This window comes from Lampetra fluviatilis, chromosome 15 (assembly GCF_964198595.1).
Source record: "Lampetra fluviatilis chromosome 15, kcLamFluv1.1, whole genome shotgun sequence".
Taxonomy (NCBI): Eukaryota; Metazoa; Chordata; class Hyperoartia; order Petromyzontiformes; family Petromyzontidae; genus Lampetra; species Lampetra fluviatilis.
Genome location: NC_136289.1, coordinates 7,814,998 through 7,838,429, shown reverse-complemented (window position 1 = coordinate 7,838,429; position 23,432 = coordinate 7,814,998). Strand labels below are relative to the sequence as shown.

The 23,432-nt window shown below is 43.1% G+C and overlaps 1 protein-coding gene across 3 annotated transcripts; it reads left to right on the top strand.

Moving 5' to 3' along the window:
- The first annotated feature begins 922 nt into the window (after positions 1-922).
- Positions 923-21,162, top strand: TRMT9B (tRNA methyltransferase 9B (putative)). Of its 3 annotated transcripts, XM_078863061.1 has the most exons (8): positions 923-1,098; positions 1,223-1,275; positions 7,531-8,260; positions 10,151-10,208; positions 11,500-11,619; positions 14,467-14,650; positions 16,367-16,540; positions 18,014-21,162. In XM_078863061.1, exons 6-8 carry the CDS (start codon positions 14,494-14,496, stop codon positions 19,822-19,824), a joined length of 2,142 nt encoding a protein of 713 aa, XP_078719187.1. In that variant the 5' UTR covers positions 923-1,098; positions 1,223-1,275; positions 7,531-8,260; positions 10,151-10,208; positions 11,500-11,619; positions 14,467-14,493; the 3' UTR covers positions 19,825-21,162. The 3 variants fall into 3 exon arrangements, with proteins under 3 accessions (XP_078719187.1, XP_078719189.1, XP_078719188.1); XM_078863063.1 differs by lacking the exon at positions 7,531-8,260; XM_078863062.1 differs by lacking the exons at positions 923-1,098; positions 1,223-1,275; positions 7,531-8,260 and having other exon boundaries at positions 10,025-10,208.
- Positions 21,163-23,432: the final 2,270 nt, after the last annotated feature.

The following is a 23,432-nucleotide window of genomic DNA, read 5'->3' as shown; positions in this document are numbered from 1 at the left end:
ACCAAAATAAAGCCATGAAAGCGATGAAACAGTGATCATAGGAACTGTTCAAGTTTCATTTATTTGGTATAGCCCTGTGAAGCATTCTGCTCTTGAATCTGGTGCAACCGCAACAAACAAAAACATGAACAAGAAACATCTTAAAGTGACTAAGCGCAAACAGAAAAATCCATGAGAAAAACGGCAAAGTCTTCAAAAACAGTGGATCGTGATGTTGGTATTGCCCGAAAGTGGCATACTGCCAATCCACACGATTTAGCTCGATTCTTGTACAACAAAAATTTAGTTTTCAGGTCCATACGGCGTACAGCCGTTTCAATACGGGCAAGACATTTTTTTGTCTATTTGTTTGTGTTTCTCTCTTGTGATGGGACTTTGTGGGATGAACGTTGAGATTTATAAGGGCACAGGGTGATCAATATAAAGGTCTGAATTGGTCTGTAATGATGTAGGGCACTGACAAGGGGTTACCAGGTTTGAAGTGTGCACACAAGCATTTATATATTTTATCTTTTTTTACATTGTACATGTTTCCTTTTCAGGCAGAGTTATTGACAAACGTGTCGGGTTTTGTTGTTGCTCAGATGTCGCTGTGCTGTGGTAGCGTTGCCCATACGATATAAATTGTCCACGATAAGACAAAGTCACGTAGGTAAAAATATATAAAATAAATTAAAATGAAAACAAATAAATTCAATCATAATTTTTTTTTTACCTACGTGACTTTACCGAAAGAAACAAAGAGTATGGATCATTGCAGTCACGAAAACTTCAAATCTCGGATACGCCGATTATCGCGATATAAATCCCCCACGGCGGATTGACGCGGTTGCGTCACCGCTACGGGAGCCGATTCGGGTTCTAATATTAATTTATTTAACGATAAATCGCGTTTTTTAAATCGCAGAACCGAGGCGCCGAAGATTCAGTAGTGGTGTTGGTGCACAAGTGGCAGTGTACGGCTCTGCGAGTTGTGATGATGATCTGCATTACTACTAAAGTTCGTTTATAACCGAACGTGTGTTTGTTAACATAATTTAATTCAGTCAATCGTTCTGTTGGAAAGCGAAGAGGACTTTTCTGCCCGCATGCCACGATGTAAGCCCCATCGACTGCATTGGTCAACGTTGCGTTAGCCGTATTTAACTTTCGTCAGTCAACACGTGTCCGCTTTTAATTGTATCAGGATTAATTACGCTTTCTCTTGTTTATATTCCTGTAGGATCGACCACGTGTCTGCTAAGGTGGAGGATGTTTAAGCAATGCACGAGCCAGGTACACAGTAACACACATAACGCGCATTGTTTGCGAGCACCCATTAATGCACATCGATGTAAATCACTGTGATGATAAATGTGTCATTAGATCTCCTTTTGCCAGTACCAAAATATAAGAATTATGGGTTTACCCTTTTTTTTCTGGCAACAAAACTGAAACATTTTTGCAATTGTTTATAATCATGAATATATTATCAGAGTGTGTTTTTTGTTTGCATTTTGACCACAAGTATTGCGGTTAATGCAGACATGATTTCTCGTAAAAAGGTTTCAGTTTTGTTGCCAGAAAAAAAGGGGAAAAAATACATTATTATGTTAAATGTGTGTTTGGTTTTGGCCAGCATCGCACACTTATTCATCTGCTGTGTTTACATTGACTTTGGTATATACAGTGTGCAGTAGCTCTTTTTCACACCACACCAGGTAAACGCATATTTTAGGCTGAACCCACCTAGTTGTGGGACGAGCCAAGTTCAGATACGCACGTGGTGAGAATGGACTTGAACTACAGCCCCGGATTTCGGGGCTGTAGTTCACACCACCACACCCAGCCACCATGTACTGTATAAAGCACACAGTCTTTGTGTAATGTATTCATTCATACCACATTGTGTTTGGTATTGCATCTAATACACAGTACACCATACATTGTGTCTCTATTGAACGTACAATATTCTGTTATATATTCTGTGTTGTATGGAGTGCAGCGGTGTGGTGCAGTGCTTATCAAACTGCAGTGTGAGCTCGGCCACCTCGGTTCAATTCCCAGACAGGGCTAACGCCAGTGGTGAGTGAGATCCGAACCAGTTTTGCGCCCCCAGGGAGTAAAACTAACCCTTAAACCCGCACTGCCCTGCCACATTGGGGAGGTATGGTCAAGCAACCCCAAGCCATGGAGGGATTTAGCCAGCAGTGGATGAGAAATTACTTTAGAATCAAAAACAACGTATTGTATATAGCAGCTTTAATGTGAAGAATGCCTTTGAAAGGGGAATGTAAGGACACGACAACATAAGTCCCTTTGTGGTCAGTAGGGGACATTTCATTGCCTGTCTCAGACAATGCAACATTCAACCAAACAGGCAGCTGCGTGCACACAATAGGAGCCCTTTGAAAGCAAAGATAATGATGGGGGGGGGGGGGCTGCTATTAGCACAGCAGTCATTATCTAGGTAAACGGCACAGGTTTATCGTGATGCTGCGTTGGCAATGGTGCACACACACACATAACAAGCACTCAACGCATTCGTCAATAACACGACACAAGCACGCTGCCTTCAAAGGAAAACGATTGGCATTGCATGTTGGTGTGGCCCCTCGTTTAAAGGAGGAGAGATGAAGAAGGGTCATTGCCCAAAACGTCACCTATTTTATATTTTCCCCTTCTTATTGCAGGGTCATTGTCTAGGTAGCATTGCACAGATAATAGGAACGTGTAAGAGAGTGGTAAGCTCATAGCTCCACTTTGTGGCTGACAAACTCCCCCAATGCACTTTAGTTTTAGTTGAAAACTGAGATGCAAAAACATTTTTGCCAGTTTTACAATTGACTTTCTTGCTTTGGTAAGTGAGACATCCCAAATATTTATTTAATTCACTGAGTTTCAAAACTGTTTTAAGGATGGTCTTGCATTGGGATGTTTGACCAATACTATAAATGACTGGCTTCATGTGGGAATAATCCAGAGAAAGCTCACATGTGAGGGAGTGACACAACATCTGGCAAGCCCTGGTGTTCACCTGTTCAAGTACTAACCAGGCTCACTCCAGCTTAGCTTCTGCGCACATTCTTGGTGATTTGCTCAGTGGCCTTAGGCTGTTTATTTAAATTAAATTCTTTAAAAAAATACTTGTCCTGCTTCCCAAGACGATTAAAATGTGCACGTTGTATGTTGACAATAAATGCATGCAGAATATAGTGCATGGTAAATGAGAAATAGCTCCAATCTGAAATATACTGTAATGGAAATTACAATGCATACATCACAATGATTGGTCATAAGCAATAGGTTAATCAATTGGTATAAGCTATAAAAAAACATTCTGTGATCAGTTAATTGGCAGCCATTTTAAATAGTTGCCTCTGAGCATCACTTCCTTCAAATGCTGCAAAATTACTGCAGAGCACGCCCAGCGTGGCGCCATGATGATCCCTGCCTGCCTTGTGTGCTTAACAATGCATTGTGAGCCTTGTGTACGGACATTATTTCTTATTTGTGCAAAATAATATGGAACTTGTATCGTGATTTTTTGTTCGATTAATCGAAGCAATAACCGATAGATGAACAGATGATATCAGGAGTCGATAGCTGCAGTGCACTGATGCCTGTGGTCTCTTAAGAAAAATAATGCCATTTTAGAAACCACGAAGTTAGTCAACGTATAAGAATGAAAGTAGAACAATTTGTTATTAAATATGTCTAGTTATTTAGCCTGCCTAATTGAAGCCCAATGAATATTTAATTGTTGGTACGTGAGTTGGGCTGCGGTTGCCAGACCACAACTTTCTGGAAGCTGCATTGGTTGAAACGCTGTCATCCAGTGGAGGAAACCAATTCCCGGATCACCCTGAGTGCTCGTGATCTCGTCAGATCTTGGAGGCTAAGCAGGTGTGAGTCTGGGTAGTGTTTGGATGGGAGTCTGCCTGGGAACACGAGGCCTTGTAAAATTGGGCTCTGAAGTGGCCAGAAGATGGTCGTACACAAATGAATTTTGGAATCTATCTGTGGTGAGCTGTCGTTATGGTCTCACATGAAGCTAAACACTCGATAGGATTGGACAAACATCTCAATGCAGGACTCATCTGAAAAAGAGTCTCAAGACTCGGTAAGGCTACCCTTGGTAAATAAAGGGCATTACTATTGTGAAGCAATCACTGTCATTATAGTCAAGTTACATCTTCTATTAAACCACCAGTATGTGTGGCCAGAGACTGGAAAACCTCAGGTGGATTTTGTCACCCTGAATTGTAGCCACAGTCCATCACTCTCGGACCCTCTGTTGCTTGTTAATACTTGTATGAAATTGTTTCCCAAAAGAACGATGTGGATGTGACAACTTAGCTGCCGTCCGTTATTATTGGGCCTGTCTGGCATAGGATGTGAACTGGTAAACCTTGGTACCAGGTGTGTGGCGGTGGTCGCCTGCCTTACATACATTGTGATTGCTTGGGCTTGAAGGACTTTATTGTTCACAAAGTGCTTTTCAAAGAGGGGTTCTGGTTTTGCTGGGTTTAGATTGCATGTCATGTTGAATTATGATTTAGTTTCAGCTGCTGGGCCATATAAATGTGTATGAATCACGTAACTGCTTTATAATGAAATGCTTTTAGTGTGCAGCCTCGTTCAGGATTGAGATAAGAGCTTTGGTATTTTTTTTTATTACCCAACGATGTGCAGCTCTGTTGCAGGATATGGTTTACAGTGTTCTGTCTGGCGAGTAAAACGAATGGAAGCGACTATGGTTAATTGCATAACAAAGTGCCTGATCTGGATTTGTCCTTGGGTATTTTTCTTGGCATAAAATGTACTTGCTCAACAACCGTAAGAGCTGATAAATAACACACGTAATTATTTAAACGCTTCAAAGCTACACACGTTTCTTGAGTTTCATTGCTATTTCCCTATTCCACACCACTTCTGTGAATCCGTTGGTGCAGGATAGCTGTTCGTGTGGCTTCAACCGTCGCCGATGGTGACTCTGGACTCTTTATCTATCTCCAGTTGTCGTGAAGCCAAGTTGCTAGCTATACTGTGTGCATATTGATATATTATTACTATGAGTGACTGGCTCGCTCAGAGGTAAGAGCGCTGAGCTAGCACATCTTAAGAGATCCTGGATTTGTTGGAATCCAGGCAGCCTCCTGTAATCTTCTTGGTTCTTTCGGTAAAGTCACGTAGAAGGGAAGTAATAAAATAATAAAAATAAAACATAATAAAATTATTCTCACGACGTTTCGGCCACAACGCAAGCAGCCGTCCTCAGGTGAAAACCAGGTCCGTCGAGGCGACAGAGTCTGAATGAAACAGCACACGAGCTTGGAGCATCTATATAAGCTGGGCGCCTTGACAAAGGAATTTGCATATCAAGAGGAATTTAGCATATTTATGGGAAATGCAGGAATGTGATTAGTACTACATATGCATGTGCATTATGCAGGATTAACAGCATCAAAGGGAGCTTTGATCCAAGCTCGTGTGCTGTTTCATTCAGACTCTGTCGCCTCGACGGACCTGGTTTTCACCTGAGGACGGCTGCTTGCGTTGTGGCCGAAACGTCGTGAGAATAATTTTATTATGTTTTATTTTTATTATTTTATTACTTCCCTTCTACGTGACTTTACCGAAAGAACCAAGAAGATGAATCCCTGCAGTCACGAAAGCTTTAAATCGAAAGCCTCCTTTAATTAAACTGGGTTCTTTAGTGTGGTGAGCCTGGTCACCAAAGTTTGTACAAAAATATAATGTTAAATTTATTTCTGGCTAAATTATTGCTCCGAAAAAATTAAACCAATTTTCAGTTTGACTGTCATGCGACGAACATTTATTTGTCGAAGAGCAGGTGGGGAATTCCTGCCCCCTACTCTCTGGGTCAGAGGTCATTTGAGGGATGACAGAGGTAGCTCTGTGGCATCTGCTTCTGTGGGCTGTTAAAGGGGCTGTCCTGCTCCGCAAGAAGTGCGAACTGATTATGAACCTTGTGGCGGGACACCGGTGTCCCGAATTAACGAAAGTCAAAATCGTAATTAATGTATTTTTTTGGCGACTCCGTCCCACCGCATACATAAACGACGTGACCCACCAGAAATCAATCCTCTCGTTCTTCACCAAGCACCCGTCGCTGCCAAAATTGCCGTAGTCATAAACAAAACTTTGAAACTTTGGTTAGCGCATCGTGTAGGGCTCGTCGAGAGGAATAGATTGCTGTATCGTTTGTCTTCAACAGACATAAAGTGATGTCGCAACGGAGTTTATGTGAGAGCCGGGGGCTTATGGGACACCGGGGTCCCACCATAAGGTTCAGTTTTGTCCCATGATTTGACACCGACAACACAATCAGGATAAAACTGAGGAAAAATTACAAAATAAATTAAAGGGCCTTCTGCAGTACCTTTTTGACCATCTGTAAATTATAATGGGAGCATCGTGCTGCTGCCAGACTTAGTTTTATAAGTATATAAGTATCACTCATACATTTCATGCCACTGCAATATAAATATCCGTGGCATTATTGGGTGTGCTTTGTTCAGAAATGTCTAAATATGTTTTAAATTATCGATTAAGGATTGTGTTATAATTATATCTACCCGAGTATTTGCAAATTAAACACCATTCATATGCCAAGTGAGTTTCCACGTTTTACAATACTGTATTCCTGGGGAACTACATTGTGAAATGTACGACAGTCATCTTCCTTTAGAAACATGTTATTTTTTTAAACATGCAATTAATACATTTTGCACTCTGTCTTGACAAGTCTGTGCAGCCCACAGCGCCGCATGGGAGTGCCTGTTTCGGTGTAAAACAGGGGAGCTTCGGGCTTGTGAGCCTGACATTTCGTCGCCAATTTTCACATGGACGCTTAACGAAAAAATCCACTCGTTTCAAACGAACGAGGGTGGCGAAGCTTGGGGTGTCACTCTCACTCGCCAATTTTTATTTTCACCAGCTTGGGGGTAGAATTTTATCATTGTTAAAGATTAAGAATCTAAAGCTTTCGTGACTGCAGGGATTCATATTCTTGGTTCTTTCTGACTTTACCGAAAGAACCAAGAATATTAAGAACAGCCGTGTGTGTGTTAACCACGTCACCGATGATCGCGGTTGCTTGGTGGTGTTCCCTGCAGGGGATTTTGCGTGGGACGTTCTCAGGCGTCGATTAAAAAGCACTTCCCTGTGAAGACTTTTTTTCCAAGGAGTCTCGTTTGCAGTAGTCACTCATAATTCGTGACATTTTGCGTCGCTGCCCACGGCAAAATAGAGACAACCATTTAAGATGAGATATTGTTTCTAGAATCTATTTTAAAAATTCTTAGACATTGATTCTTCAACTCATTAGTCGTCATTCGTTGATTTTAATATGTAGTTGATTAATTGAAAGACGTTTCAATGACTTATAATCAAAAAATGAAAGCAAGAAAATCCAAATTGGAAATTCTTCCCAAAAAAGGTTCAGACCTGTGCAGGGTGTGTCGGGCGTGCTTTGCCTACCACATGACGTATCAAGAACCCGGTTTATCCACACTGTCCCTGCAGCCAAGGCAACAGATCGGGCTCATTGTCTCACTGCGGAGCTGCCGATGGGAACCGGCTCTGGACAAAGCGTGCACAACCTGCCGGGGCGGAGCTCCTTACCACCACCTGCTCGGCGGCACACACGGCAGGGGACCCCCGAGTTCGAGCAGACAGAGACCGCGTTATTCTGTCGCGCCGCTTTCAATGACACCACCGCAACTTGTGCGGTACTCAACGTTTTTGGGTTTAGATCGCGGGCATTTCCAATCTTGGTTAACAACGGATTAGCGCTGTGCGTTATTTGATTTTTTTAATCGTTGGGCAAAAAGCCTCTTTTAGCCGCGAGACCCTTTGCCGTGGAGAGTGTGTTCAACCTTTTTTATTTTGAGTTTCTTTTATAAATAGGAAGAAACACAAAAATGTGTTTTTTTATTAATGTCATTTATTCTAATTTAATATTTTAAGAACAATAGCCTTTCGACAGGTGACTGCTCAAGGTCAAATATATATATTTTTTATGTACACAAAAAGCGTGCAGTGAGCACAGGTGCTGGATATTTAATTTGATTACTCGGCGCAGCCTTCATCTCTCCGTATGTCCGTCAGCATCACGTCATGCTTTCGTAAGGATCTGTAATTCCACTGAGCCGGCACATCTTGTGCTGCGGTGGTGCCCGTGTACCGTGTGCCCAAGAGAATCTTCCAACCCGGCACCCGGAGTCTGAATCCAGAGCCCACCTGCCGTCCCCAGGTAAATATTGATGTAGCTCTGTACACGCGTGTCCTTGTTCTCTCCGTTAACAGTGAACTAGATGCTCTCAGTGACTGCTGCGTGCGCGTGCTTTACTAGCACGTGGCGCTTTTGAAAGGCACAACGGTAAGTGTGAAGTGTTTGTCCCAATAACCCAAGGCTTGTATTACTTTAAAGTGTGACCAGTGATTACATATTGCGGATTTTGTATAAATTAATTATTGCGCTCTTCATCGTCATTAAAGTCATGACCATCATCATCATCGAGTCAATTATATCACACATTATCTGAATCACGATTATGATCATTGAATCACGGTCATTAATGTCAAACTTATCAGTCATCATCATCAGAGAAATTTGTACTCGGATGCACATGTAACAGTCACGTATGTGCCATGGTTAGCTGTTACAGGTCTTTAGCCCTGACAACAGCAGCCTGCCCCATACGGTGACAGACCGGGTGCGTCGTTGAGTTTGTGAGCTGATGTCTCCGAAGGATTGGATTTTTTTAACCAAATACCCGAGACCTCTCTTCCCTCCCCCTCTCCTGGCACAGACTGTGTGGATAAGCCGGATGTGTACTTTATGCTCTTCAACTTGCATGCTTAGGAACACTCACCCCGGCCCGCAGCTTAAAAACAACCGGTGAAGGCTGTGGGAGATCATCATTGCTGCTTGGGATAGTTCATCTGCAGTCCCTCCCGCTAATACGACACGTTACACCGAATGTCATGGAGGGGCATTGCTGCAGCTGCTCAGCTGACTCATTTTATATATATTTTTAAAGTTAAATTAATTGACAGATTAAAGCTTGGTCTTAATCAATTGGTGAAAGTGCACCACCTCATGGGAGGCCAGTAGTAACTGTTCTCTTTCATGCCCCCCTCGCCACAGGAATGTGAAACTCCCACTGTGCTTTTTTTTTACTGCTGCCGTAGGTTTTGTCATTGCTATTTTTAATTAGGCTGTCGTCCACTATTAATGGGGATTCGACTTACCATAGCCTTCGTTCGTCTTGAAAGCATTCCGCACGGATCTGCTATTTATATTTTGTTTTCTCATCCTGGATACAAACCCCCGCAGTCTTAGATGCAGCGCGCATGGTTTCTTGTTGTGTGCCATTAAGAATGAACTGGAGATTGGGAGAATGTTCCTTCGTTCCCGACGCCTCGCGAACGTGGAATCATTTGGTGTCTCTCTTGTAGCGCACATCCGTTCCCTCTTGGTCTTCAATGATAAACTGGATTAATTACCAAAAATCCGTGATAGGAATTTGCCTTTGATGTTGTACCTCGTTTTTCACGTTATGTAATTCGTGTTATTTTCTTTCACACATCTAGCTTTCATTTCCTTTTATTTATACAGTAATACAGTTACACTTGATTTTCTTGTCGTACAATTTACTTTCTCGTACTGGTATTACCCTTTGGAGAGCCAGGTCTCGTTTGAATAACAGACCTATTATTCTAGAATGGGTGGTTACTTGGTTGAAATAAAGGTTGACTGACTGCACTGCCTAGATTTATGTTTTCATGTTCACGTGATAATTTCACTTCACTACCATGTGAGAATGCACAGCACGCACTCACAGGATGAGACACTCGCGCATGCGTCTGCACTGTCATGAGCATGGAGGTGCAGCTGCCTGCCAGGGAGACATGCAGGGAGCGGTGGAGGAGGACGGGGAAGAGTAGGGTGGGGTGAGGGCCTTGGGGGCGGAGAGGATTCTCTTTGAGGAGGAGGGGCACGTGGGGAGAATGGTGGGGAGGGGGGGGGTCTCATACAACGCAAGCAGAGCTCCTCCTCGCAGACCCAGAGCTGCACGCATGCAGAGACACCCGATTGTTCATTGAGGACTGAAGGTCAGCCTTGTGTGTGTTCCCTCAGGTCACAGCAGCAGAACGAGTGTCCCTTGGCTGGCGTGGACCATTGAAGCCGTGCACAGGTAAGAGCTACTCCGCCAGATCTATGGGTGCTGTAATAATTAAGATGTTACGACTGTGTGTGGGCGTCTTACACAAGGCTGGGAAAAGGACACAACGTGAATGAACAGACATCTGCTCGCAATTAAACCACGCTACAAGAAGTGCGCAGCGGACGAGGCGACTGCAGCTGCTGCCCGCCGTCCTCTGATGCCTCTCGAGGGAGTCTGGTTGTAGCAAAGCTTTGAATTAATGTACAAGGTTTATTCATGCAAACGTCTGCAGGGTAAAATGCCAAGCGGTGACATTTACTGCTCCCACTGATTTTTTTTAATCAGTGCTGTGGAAGGTGCGTCATGCATTTATTTACCTTTGGTTATTTAACATTTTTTGGAACATAATTGTGTCTAAAGATAAAATTCATGGATCGTTCTTGAAAAACAGTAACATAATGTGAGTCTTCGTCTGCTTTATTTAAAGGAACAGAGCTAAACTAGTTATGTTGGTAAGTGTTATAAAATATATGGTTCGTCAGCGCAAAGTTGCTCTTGTTAGATTACTCGGTGTGTGGATTGCGCAATTTTATTGTTTGGGCTGTTCTAAAGAACGACAAAATATAACCTTACGCGGTGCTCGCTGTACTGTATGTGTAGCCTGATTGGAGACGGCAAGGTCATTGTGTGAATTTAATGTGCTCGGCATGCATTGATCGGGCCTCGGTGGCCGTAGCTAAGGTATGGATTAATTTTTTTGCTTACTGTTGATGCTCTGTCCTGTTTAATTAATACAAGCTTGTTCACATGACATGACATTGTTTAATAAAACCTGACAATCACAACAATTCCACAAAATTGGAATGGTGTTATTATTACGTGTTGTTACTAAATTAGGTATTTACGCTGGAAAGCCTTATAGAGTATTAAGATAAATTTTTCGTCTGGGTTCTATGTTGGATGATTGGCCAACTCCACTCTAAATTTCATATAGGTGGAAACCACAGAGTTTCCAGAGAAAACCATATTATAATAATTTTGCTGTACTACCACCGTCCCTTAACCATCTTGAGGCCCAGCAGAGTGGGAGTTTCACAGCACACAATAAAAAAACTCTTTGCATGATCCACCAACCCCCACCTCCACAGCGCTGCGTTAAGGATTGTCCCCTGCATTGTAGGAGCTTGGGCTTGCGAGCGGACATTACGGACTGTCATTTGTCTGACATTGAGAATCATGGTTAGCTTAAGGCATCGCTGCATGGTCAGGACGATGAATTGTGAATGTTGTTAGTGTCGTCTTTTTGCTGCTGTTGTTGCAGGAAGGCTACAATGGTTTTGACTTGCTGACTGCACCACCTGGGCCTTGGTACTCTCCCGTATATCCTACATTTTTTTTATGGATGCCAACTTCTGATTGGTCCATGACCATGGCGTGAACTGTAAGGCTACAACATATACGCAAATATTTAGTGTTTTGCATTCTGATTATTGCATACAACATCAACAAATAAACACTAATGCATGTAAAATAATCTCCAGCCTGTACCACTTTTCTGTCTGATTAGTTTTTCATCATATGCACCTTATGGCGGGACTCTGGGGTCCCTTAAGCCCCCGGCTATTGCATAAACTGTGTTGCGACGTCATTTTATGTTTGTTGACGGCGAACCATGCGGCAATCTATTCCTCTCGACGAGCTCTACATGATGTGCTAGTCAAAGTTTTGTTTATGACTATGGCAATTTTGGCAACGACGGGTGCTTGGTGAAGAACGAGAGGATTGATTTTGACTTCCGATTATTCGGGACCCTGGGGTCCCGCCATAAGGTTCATAATCAGTTCACACTTCTTGCATAGCAGTAAAGCCCCTGTAAATCATCTTTAAATCAAATATGCAGTACTAAGCATATACAAATAAAAATGTTGACATGTTTACCCAGGAGAGCATCACCAAGGCTGCGCTTTGCGTGATTTAATTTTAAATGTCGGAAGAAACAAACGTGCTGGAGTAAAGCCTTAAATATAATTGGGTGAAAAAACAGTGGCTTATAATTTAAAAACTGGATACTGAGATAACCCAGTGGACTTTATCCCACGTGATAATGATGCATGCACACCTGGGAGGGATTTTAATTAGAGGACAATGCTGAAAGTGTTAAGATGGGTGTAGATTTTTTGTGCAACAGTCATGCACATTTAATTGCTGGTATGTCATTGGTGCTCGTCATGATGGTATAAGTGTGGGGGAGAGCATACATGGATAAAATAGATTTACAAACAGACGAACATTTCTATTGTGATGTTGCAATGTTTCATCATAGTGTACTTAAGATATCAGGATTGTGTACAAACTAAGTAATGTGTGTAACCTTTGTGAAAATGGCTTTGCGTGGATCTCTGTGTTTAGCAAGGTTCGAATGAGGTATGAGAAGTCGTTTGTGATTTGTAGCACAGACAGGAGGCAACATTGAATTTGCATGTAAATGTTAGATCGGTGATGTACCTCCATGACGACGACGCAGCTGTGGAGGTGGCCATTGCATTGTGAGAGATTAGCATGTCAATGTAAACGAACCACCTCTAGTCCCGCCCACTTACCCTTGGGCTGATCTCATCTCAAGCCTATGTAACTTCGTGTTTCAGCAGCTCTCCCGCTGTATTTTCTCCTGCCTCGGCAGCTCTCTCGCTATGTTTTTTCACATGATGACGATTGCTTGTGTTGCGATCGAAACGTCGTGATAATTTTATTATTTTTCTATCTACGTGGCTTTACCGAAAGACCCAAAGAATATGAATGGATTTTATTCAGTGCATTGTATCCACTATATAGTCTATAATATTCATTGCGAGCATTGGGACTGCACATAGACCACGTTTTTTACTGTCCCCATGGATTTGGAGCATTTCATGTGCACGTGCTCTGAATTCTAAACCTTTATTCTTAACATATTTTAACACTTCCCCACACCAGTTTGTTCTTGAATTATTGCTTTAAAGACCAAATAATAGTACGACCAGCCACCCTTGTATTTTTAAACATTTGGAAATGAGAGACAGCCTTGATACAAAACACAGTTCACCTGGCCATCTCCGCAGTGACTGCTGCGGCTCAGTGAGTGGGATTTCTACAGTGTAAGTGTTAAATCATCTCATCAGGAATCCCATGCCCCTGTTTGGAGGGTGGAATTGATTGGCCCTTTAATGCACTATGGAGACGAGCTTTGGGACAAAACATGTAATCAGTGGAGCTGCGTTACAGGATTTTGTTCGGCATAAGTATATGCTCGCCCAGCCACTCGGTGATTCATGTTCATGGTTTGGGTTAGGCTTGGGGGTATTATTGATAGCATCACACTTTAGGCCAAACAGCACGCCAGGCTGATTATATTATTCAAATTTTCAAATGTATTCCGAAAATGCATCGGCGTGTTTTGTAAAATACATGCCGACGATTTCACAACTGAGGCCTTATTTGTTATGAATTCATGGATGCAAGTTTACATCTGCTGTCTGGTTTATTTTATATTAATTATTATCCCTGGTCTCCATTCTTAAAATAACATGTCCCAGGGAGTGCTTACCTGATTATAAATAGTGATAATGTCATTTAGTTATCCAGGAATTCTCACTAAGTATCAAGACAATTTTTTTCCAGCAAAGATCTGCATTTCGTCATTTGACTATTTCTGTTGTAAGACGCGATTGCCTGAAGTACACGGAGAAAACACACACATACACGAGGGGATAACATTCAAACGTCGGTATATTTGGGTTCACGAACCTACCTGCCATATGGCCATCACCTGTCTAGCTCACAGGCCAGCAACTTTTTTCAGATCGACAAAACTGATGGTCCACTAAGAACTAATATAAAAAAGCTAGTGTACAGACATGCACCACCATGTCCTGCATTGCATCCTGCATGCAAATAGTCAAACTGTTTTAAACACTTTCCAACGAAGGTTGAAAGCGTTTCTGCATTTTCTGTGTCCATCCGTCCATAATAATGATCTCTGAGATGATTAAATGTGAACAAACGTGTGTATTATTAAGGTTTGTAGCTCATGGAAAACCGTCCAAATCGTTCAAGGGTTTCTCAAAACCTGTATACACAAACCAGAGGAAATAGAACTATTTGCAAATATGCAAATGAATTTTACCTTGAAAGCCACCTGTCGGCATCGATATTGCAAATTAAAAATTTTGAATGTTAGAAAGCGTTAAGTAATCCACGCGGACGCATGGATTTTGCTAACTTGTTTAGTTTGTGTTGGTGTTGCTTTGAGGGCGGTTGACGGGAGGAGAGTGCCACCATGGAGTTGGCGGAGGCTGGGCGCCTGGAGCGTGCCCATGTGCACGCCATCTACGCGCAGATTGCGCCGTCGTTCGACGACGCGCGCTACGGAGCTTGGCCGCGCGTGCGCCACTTCCTGCAGGGACAGCCGCCCGGGAGCGTCATCGTCGACGTTGGTGAGCGCTCGCGCCGCGATACGTTACGATGCATCACGATGTGATGCGGCGCAGTGTAGAGAAATTTGGTGCTCGCAATCACGCATCCAACAACGAAGGCTTTCTGTTTACACGCGCGCTCTCTGCTGCAACCAAGGCAAGAGCTTCGAGGCTTTCTGTCGAAGCCCACCAGTCAACCTCCACTAAGTGGGAGATTGTTCATTGTCCTCTGCTGCCCCCATAGTCTGGAACTCCCCACAGTCATCCATGGTGTTGACTCCCTGCCCCTGTTTAAGTCCAGGCCTGAGACCTTTCTATCTTCCTTTTCCTTTTAACTGTATATCTCTGTAAAATTAATATGCCAACTGTTTTATTTCAGTGTCATGGGATACAATCACATTTAATGCCACATAAATCTAATTCGGATTTTATTTACAAATTTCTGGTACGATGACATGCACAATGAAATAGGCACACACAACATGACAACGAACTCAGAATAAAATAATGTACATATCTAGCTATTCAAATCTATTCTTAAATTCACAATAGACAATGCATGTAAGTATCAGTTATTTATTATTCATGCAGATTATTTGCAAACTATTGTTTTATGTTACATTTGAGTCATGGACTAACAAAACTGTATAATCCAGGCAAAAAATAAGAAACGGCTAAAATGAGACAAAAATAATTGGATTTTGTATTGATTCATGACCCCAATTAGTGCGATTCATAGAATCTCTACGGGGGGGGGGGGGGGGTGAATCATTAAATGCCTAACAAGCACACAGCACAACAACAAAATATTCCGTACAAGATTTTGCTGTTCCATTGTTAGTCGTGACAAATCTCAAAGAAATCACAGTTTTTTGTAAATACTTTTGTAATAGAACGATATAAAATATGCTAGGTTGTTTGGGGGGTGCCTATGGCGCCCCCCAAACAACCTAATCGAACGTCTGTCCCTGCGACTTGTTGATTGTGATAGCATATACGGGGAGAATGGGAAATTATCGTCATCGTAAAACAAAAGGCAAAATCAACACCGAATCGCCTCGTTCTCCCTCTCAAGCGTTCATCATGTTCATCACAGATAGACAAAGTTGGGCGTTTATATTATTAAGTGGCCATCGTTCAGAGAAGAGAGAGGGAAAAGAGTTTAACATTGACTTTGAGGTGGAGATTTTCGTGCCTACCAGCTCAGTGCTCTGACCTCTGAGCCACCCAGCCCAGCATGTTCACACATTGAGGAAAGTTGACTATTATAGCTGGCCTGTTATACATTTGTCTTTTATAACAATTTGGAAATATGTAGAAATATGGACTGGACTCATAAGAGTGTGCAATGTCAAATGTTCTTACTTAACTGTTTCTCCATCCATTGGCTTCAATGGCATTGTTCATTTTGCACATCTGTCATCTGATGTCCTAGCTCGCTGCCCGGCCCGGCTCCTTTTAAGTTCTTTTCTATTCCCCACAATCCACCAATACAGCGTATATTAAACTTGTACGTAAATGTATTCGGAAGAGGAACGTGATTTTCTATTGCTGGCTCAACAACTCTAAAGGAAACATGAACTCCTACACGGCACTTGTTTTGAACACGGGGACACTGTGACCTTGGCACTTACTACTCATACACGCATACAATGCACAAATGTGCACGTACGCACGCACACACAGACACACACACGTGCAGGTGCGCGTAGTAATTCGCACTCTCCCGTTCCCCAGGCTGCGGCAATGGAAAGTACCTGGCACTGAACGGGCAGGCGTTCACACTGGGCTGCGACTACTGCCTGCCACTGGTCCAGGCTTCCCGTGCCAAAGGTCACGAGGTCATGGTGTCGGACAACCTGCGTCTGCCACTACGAGACGGCTGTGCTGACGCTGTCATCTCCATCGCAGGTTTGTCTATCTCTTCCTGGTCTGCTCGCCGCCGGTGTTGATTTACGAATAGTAAATCACTCAACCTTCATCATCATCGTCAGTGGCCATGTTCAATCCACTCCTGGGTAAAGGCCTTACAAAGCCATCACCATCTCCCACAGTCTCGGGATGCCTCAATCCATCTTGCTGCTGATCTTATTGCTCCCATCTATGTCATGGCCATCTTCACGCGTATGTTCCCTATTTTGGCTACCGTTCCTTCATCAGTCTAATTCACGAGCCACCATCCCTTAGAGCGATGTGTCATGCCTAAGCCAACTTTCATTCACAGTGCATACGGAATCTCTGATGTTTTTATAAAATCTTATTCGTTTGTTCCTCTTTCTTTCTCTGTAATATCTTTTACATGCATCTCTCCACGTTTCTTTGTGTGGATTTTGTTTTGTGTTCCACGTTTTTTGTCAGAATCACGTTTTCCAATCCATGTCATAACAGGCACTAACTAGGCCCTGCTTTTGCAAGCTTTCCTCTTTAGACACACTGGTATGTTTATTTTTATTTTCAATTTTTTTTAAAAAAAAACACCCCAACCTGCACTCTCTTACCTATTTATTTAATCAATGATCCCAGGCCACCTTCAATATGTTCCCTGTCTATATATACTCTGTTGTCTTTTTCAGATTTGGACTTCAAACATGTACTGTGTTTTCTTTTGCTCGGGGAACTTGATGTTTGCGACTTTTGTTTAACTCGTATAGCTCATCTGTGCAGTATGCTTTGTTAAATTCTTGCATAATTTCCTGTCGTTAATTTTCATCGGTTGTTAAAATGACTAGCTGAAGCCAAATGACTTTGAAATAACCTTTGGGCTTCTTCCAGATGTACATTTTATCAGAGTGTTTCATTATTAATCTCTTCAACCTCAGACTAGGTTCAAAATCACTTGGTTTCATTATCAAAGAATGGCTATCATCGCTATGCCATAGAAGTTGTGCTGCTGGGTGTACTGGTGTTGTGGAGAGGGCTGGGCTTGGCGCGTAACTATAATTCATTGCCTTTTGAGGCATGGTTGGTAATCTGTGCTTTTATGATCACTAGTTCATAAAGCCTGTATTTGCCAGGCAATGATTAACCTGGTAATATTTTTTAACAATTTTTATCTAACAACTACTTTTAAAAAAATGTTTGCGCAAAAAAAACACAAATTGACAACTTGATTCAGCTTCTTATATTTAAAGACGTACCCATCATCGGAAACCACTCAATTTAAATATTTTCTTTTTTTATTAGAAAGAACAAACATTTATTCAGATATTTGGTAACAAATAGTGCACAAATGCAGGATCTAACTTATGTTTTTTAATAAACGTTTTCTTATACTTTCCTGGAAGATACATTCAACATGTCATTAATTAATCTCATTGTATAGCTGAATAGACGAATTAACAAATTACGTTATTTTATTGTTGTTGGTGATGTTGCTGCTGACAGTGCTGCACCACTTCTGTACGAAGTCGCGGCGTGTTCGTGCCCTGCGCGAGATGTCACGCACCCTCCGCCCCGGTGGACGCATCATGGTCTACGTGTGGGCCATGGAGCAGACTCGGCGGCGCTTCAACAAGCAGGACATATTTATCCCCTGGCACCCGTCCGCTCCACTTGGCGTTTCCACCGTCGACGCGCACGGCAAGCGGCCGCCCTCACGGCAAAGCTCTCTGACGGCATCGTCTCCACGGCTCTTGGCAGGACACGCGATGAGAGATGGTGACGGTTGCCGTCGGTCGAGCGAGGATTTGTCCAACGTCAAATTTTACAAATCTGCAAGGAGGTTCTCGGAAAATGACGTTGGGCGACGTGATGCAGAGGAGTCTAGCTACTGTGAAAACGGAGGTGTTGATATGAGGAGGTACATCTGCAACAAAATTGCCTCTTCGAACAGTGATTTTACCTGGGGCGGTTCCTCGCCTACGCCTCACCAAAGCAGGGAACCGACCAAACATGCATCTCTTGTGAATGGCAGCCCCGACCACGGCAACCGGTGCAGGAGCTCGTGCTGTGGTAGCCGTGGAAGTAGCTCTTCTTCTGTCGGAGACCTGGGTGTGAAGCGTTCCAGTGGTGGAGACCTCCGCATGGGAAACAGAAGTGATTCGTGTTGCATCGACGAAAGGTCCAGCTCGAGCCGCCTCTACACCGCGCTGGAGAAGACTTTCGCATCTCTCTTCTTTTCCCGGTCGCTGGATGAGCCGCTGTCCAGGAGTGCTAATCATCATCCAGGGTCATCTGGGTCAGCTACCCGCCCGAGCGCAGAGCCCACAAGGCACCGAAGTCTTGAGCACAACAATTGTGGGTTCTTCCAGCCAAGCCATCTGCCAAGCACCCAAAATTCTAGCAAAGAGGGACTGGATGATCTAGACCAAGATCCTGCCTCTGAACAGATGCGAATAACGGAGAGCTCAGACGAAGAGGATGATGTATTTTTACGCCTGCGCGGAATAGATGTGAGTGTCGGCGATCGTACGGGCTTCTTACCTGCACGGAGAGCATTGGGATCACACGAGGAGGTCTCTCGCTTCGTGGAGGTCCTTGCCAGTACGTCGCGCTCCAAGGTCTGCCTTCCAGATCTTGTAGAAGCGCCGCGTCGGAGTTGCACGCTCGCGGGACGGGGGATGACACAGATCACCAAGAAGCCCTTAGAAAGTCATTCTGCCGGCCTCCGGTTTTCTTTAAAAGAGGGTGACAGCGACAGCCATGTGTGGAATGACTCTGAGTTATTTAACGGTACTGCCAGAAGCTGTGAATGGGGCCGTCCAGAGAGCCCGGACGTAACCGAGAACGGGGAGCATTTGAGAAATGGCACCAAGGAAGACTTTGGTAATGATGATGCTGATGGCGATTGTGATGGGGAAGGTGATGGCGATGGCGGCGGGGCAGAGGGAGGAGAAACACCGGAAGAACCCCGTTGGCTGCGCTACTACCATGTGTTTCGCGAGGGAGAGCTGGCTCAGATGATTGAGCGGCACGTAGCGGGGCTGCGAGTTGTGTGCACCTATTATGATCATGCAAACTGGTGCGTCATCGCCCAGAAGGAGGGGGGAGATGACACCTATGTCCAGCCCAATACGGTGCCCTCTGCTCATTCTGACGCCCGTCCCAATGGAGCACCAAATACCCATTCCAATACTCGCCCTTCTCCCAGTACCCCTCCCGATCTGCATTTCAGCACCCATTCCAACACACATTTCGCTACCCATTGCCACGCCCACTCTCACACCTATCCAAACACCCATCCCAACACTGCATAAATGTAATCCTGCATTTATTATACTTAAGACTTCATTCCTCCTGCCTTCACTATGGCTCGGTTTTTCATTTTCACACATCGGATTCATGCAAGGTGCGGTGACTTAACTTGAATTTTACCGAGGAAGGTAGGGAACCTACACTGCAGGGTTGCACAAGGAATGCTGTGTAAAACTTGCAGCAGGGTTACGGTACAAAACTCCAGTCGTCAGAATCGCTCGTTCTAATCTCAGAACTCAGTGGGCCTGGTCGGCGTTTATTTTGGTTCTGCTTTGCTCCGAGTGTACTTGCTGACCAGGTGGGTGCTGCAGCTGTTCCATCAGCTGTCTGCACACCCTGTGCCAGGATACCTTGGCGAACGGCGGTGTTATCCTGGACAAGCATTGCAGGCAGGTAGTCATATTCTAATGGTACTCATGAGCAAAAGACCAACATCACCTAAAGCGGCAGGCTGTAGCAAATTAATTCTTTAATCGGTCGCTAAACATATGACAATGACTCGCTGCATTGTTGTCGGCCCATGAAGTAAATTAACGTGGCAGCCGCAATCATGAATGACATATTTTCAGCAGGGGGCGCCTTTTATCTGAATGTTTGACTGTGGCCTCAACGAATGCATACTGTTTTGCAAAATGTATCACAGGGAAAAGACCAAAGCGAGTTTTCAGTGAAAATTTAAATGCAGCATTGTCCACATTAGTTCCTGGTGGTTTCGTGTCTGGTTGAGCCCCTGAGTCGTTATTCATTAAATATTTGTTTTAAGATCAATGACCAAACCCACCTTGCGATGAATGAGGAAATTAAATTCCACTAATCTGCCTAGGGTTGTCAAAATTGAGGGCCTTACAATATATACTGCCTGGGAGTAACGATGATAGAAAATATTTTCATTTGAAAACCAGCTCGCATTGTGAAATGTCGAGAAAAATGTCGAAGGTTAGATCATTAAGCAATACTGTAAATGTATTTAAATCTAGACACAACCTGAATTATTGTCAATAACTGGTGAAATCCAGTATAAGCAAACGAATGGCCCGTTTTGTATGTCTATTCAGCTACCGTATAATAATTTACTTTCTAAATATGCAAATAGTACATTCCTATGGTCCCAAGTGCTTTCATAGCAATAGTGATTTACACTGATTTGATTGTGAGATGTCGTGAGTTTAAGCGCACTGTAATTTATTTATGTTTCTGTTTTAAATTATGCTGATGAAACGTATTTGTGCCATCTTGGTTAGATTTTAGAGTGTGTGCCTTTTTGCAGTATTACAAGTAATTTTATCTCTGTGTTCTAAATTATTGTTTTGATTGAATAAAGATGCTATTGTTGAATTTAATTAATACGTACCTGAATTAAATCACCCAATGGAGTTAAGTGTGATGCGGTGTTCTAAAGTATATACATACATTTACACATACATGATCGTATGTGGATATTACACTTTTAGAACACCAAAAGTTTACATAGGTGGAATTCATTCTATGATTATGCGTCGTTCTCTGGTGTAGTGAGTTCATGTCCTCAGCCCAGTCACCAATGACAAAAAATAGCATTTGTGGTTTTACTTAATTCTGTATATTTTCAGGCTCTGAAGATGTTATATTTTCGTGCATTGCCCTGAAGTGAACACGTGTAAATGAGGGCATGTGAGAAGGTACACGGGGTTATCACTTTTTCCACACCAAACCCCGATATATATCTCAGTCAGCTTTGGTCTATCAATAATACTGTGCAGTGTACTATTTACTACTATAATGAGCCAAGAATGTATGTGTCCCGCGCGTGACGCCACTCCACGTCGACCAGCCCCCCTCATTAATAATCATGAACAGATTTTGACTTAATACTTTCGTGACTGCAGAAATTCATATTCTTTGGTTCTTTCGATAAAGTCACGTAGATAGAAAACTACTAAAAATAAAGTTAATAAAAATAATACTGTAGCCTGCTTCTTAATCGGAGTGTACTGGCAGTCTATAATGTAGACTGTAGCCTGGTTCTTAACCTCGGTGAGTTTAGTGGCAGTCTATAATGTAGACAGCCTGAAAAATAAAAAAATAACAAAAAGCCACGACGTTTTGATCGCAAGACAATCGGTCGTCATCACGAAAAGGGGGGTTAGCCTCTAAAGGCAAACTATTTATGAAGGTTTGGAGATGGCCGTAGCCCAAGTGTGTCAGCAGCAGCATGGGCGGGGCAGCTGATGTTAATGTGGGAGGAAACAACGACACCGCCAGTGGGTCTACACCAATCAAAGGGCCGCCAGGTAATCATTGCACCTCGCTCCACACACAATGTGGAGATTGAGTGACAAGAAAACACAAATCAAGTCATGACCCAAAATGGTTGATGACATCTTTCCAATGATTGCTGAGTTTATAACCATCCTCTCGGGTTGAAATTGTGTCTGTATATATGGATGGCTTCATGAACGAATCTTTGTTGATAGCCAGTAGGCTTGCAAAGTACCATCGTCTTGGAGAAGACGGCCGCTTGCGTTGCGATCAAAACTTCGTAGTGTAGATAAGTAATTCAAAGGACCTCGGAATAATTTCTGCGCTAACCTGAAGAGGCCATACTCTAACATTGGGTGATGTTGCACTGCTTTGTTGGAGTTCAGAATGGAAATTCCATCATCTCATTACATGAACCCATTATGCACAATTGGAATACAGTCCAGTTTCCTATAGCGTAATTGTGTAAAAACAATGCTGTGCTGGAACGGTCATACGATCACTATACTCCAATACGATAAAAGAGAACCACTACATTTAATATGGATACCATATTTTTTAGTTGATTATTTTTTTTAAATGATTCCACCTTTATCAAGATGAAAGCCAAAATATTTTATCTTCGACACGGAAAAACTGCGAGCCTGTAGCAAAAGACAATGTTGGGTATTCTTTAATAAACAAATAATGCAAGTGCTGCTGTAATCAATAACTTGGGAATTTGGGGCAAGGAACATTATGGTCAACCCCTGAGAATGTTGACGTCTCTGGGACCCTTGTGATTCATCACCGGTTATAAAAACGTGTTTACATTTAAGGGTTATGTCCACAATCACGTGGTAATGCGCTGGCTGGAATGCTTTAATCTTGCGCAAGAAGCATCAGTCACACAGTCATTGCGTTGAAACACAAGAATCACACCGCCGACTGTCCGGCCACGTGGGAACCAGTGAAGGTGCTGTATATTAAGTTTGACTCCCAGACCAGTGAGTATTACTAACCTTGCATTGTCTGAACTTCCGAGAGTGGACACTATTTACGTGAAATTCAAAGCGTATTTGTGTACACTACTGTGGAATATGCATTGTATGTGGCTCATGTTACCGGACTTGAGAGTGTAGTACACATACTGCACTGGAATTTGTTACGCAGTGTTGGGATACATGGCAAGGCAGTATTTCGAGATCATATGTTGTCTAATCCGTGTGTTCCTCTTCCTAAGTCACGCATCTGTCCATCATTCTCTCTTGCTCACTCTCCAGCTTTTGAATCATCTTCAGCGCCAGCGTACAGGCACGTTCAATGATCCATGTAGCAGCAGGCAATACGCAACGATTTTAATCTCCTCTGGGCACATTGCGTTGTTAGCTTT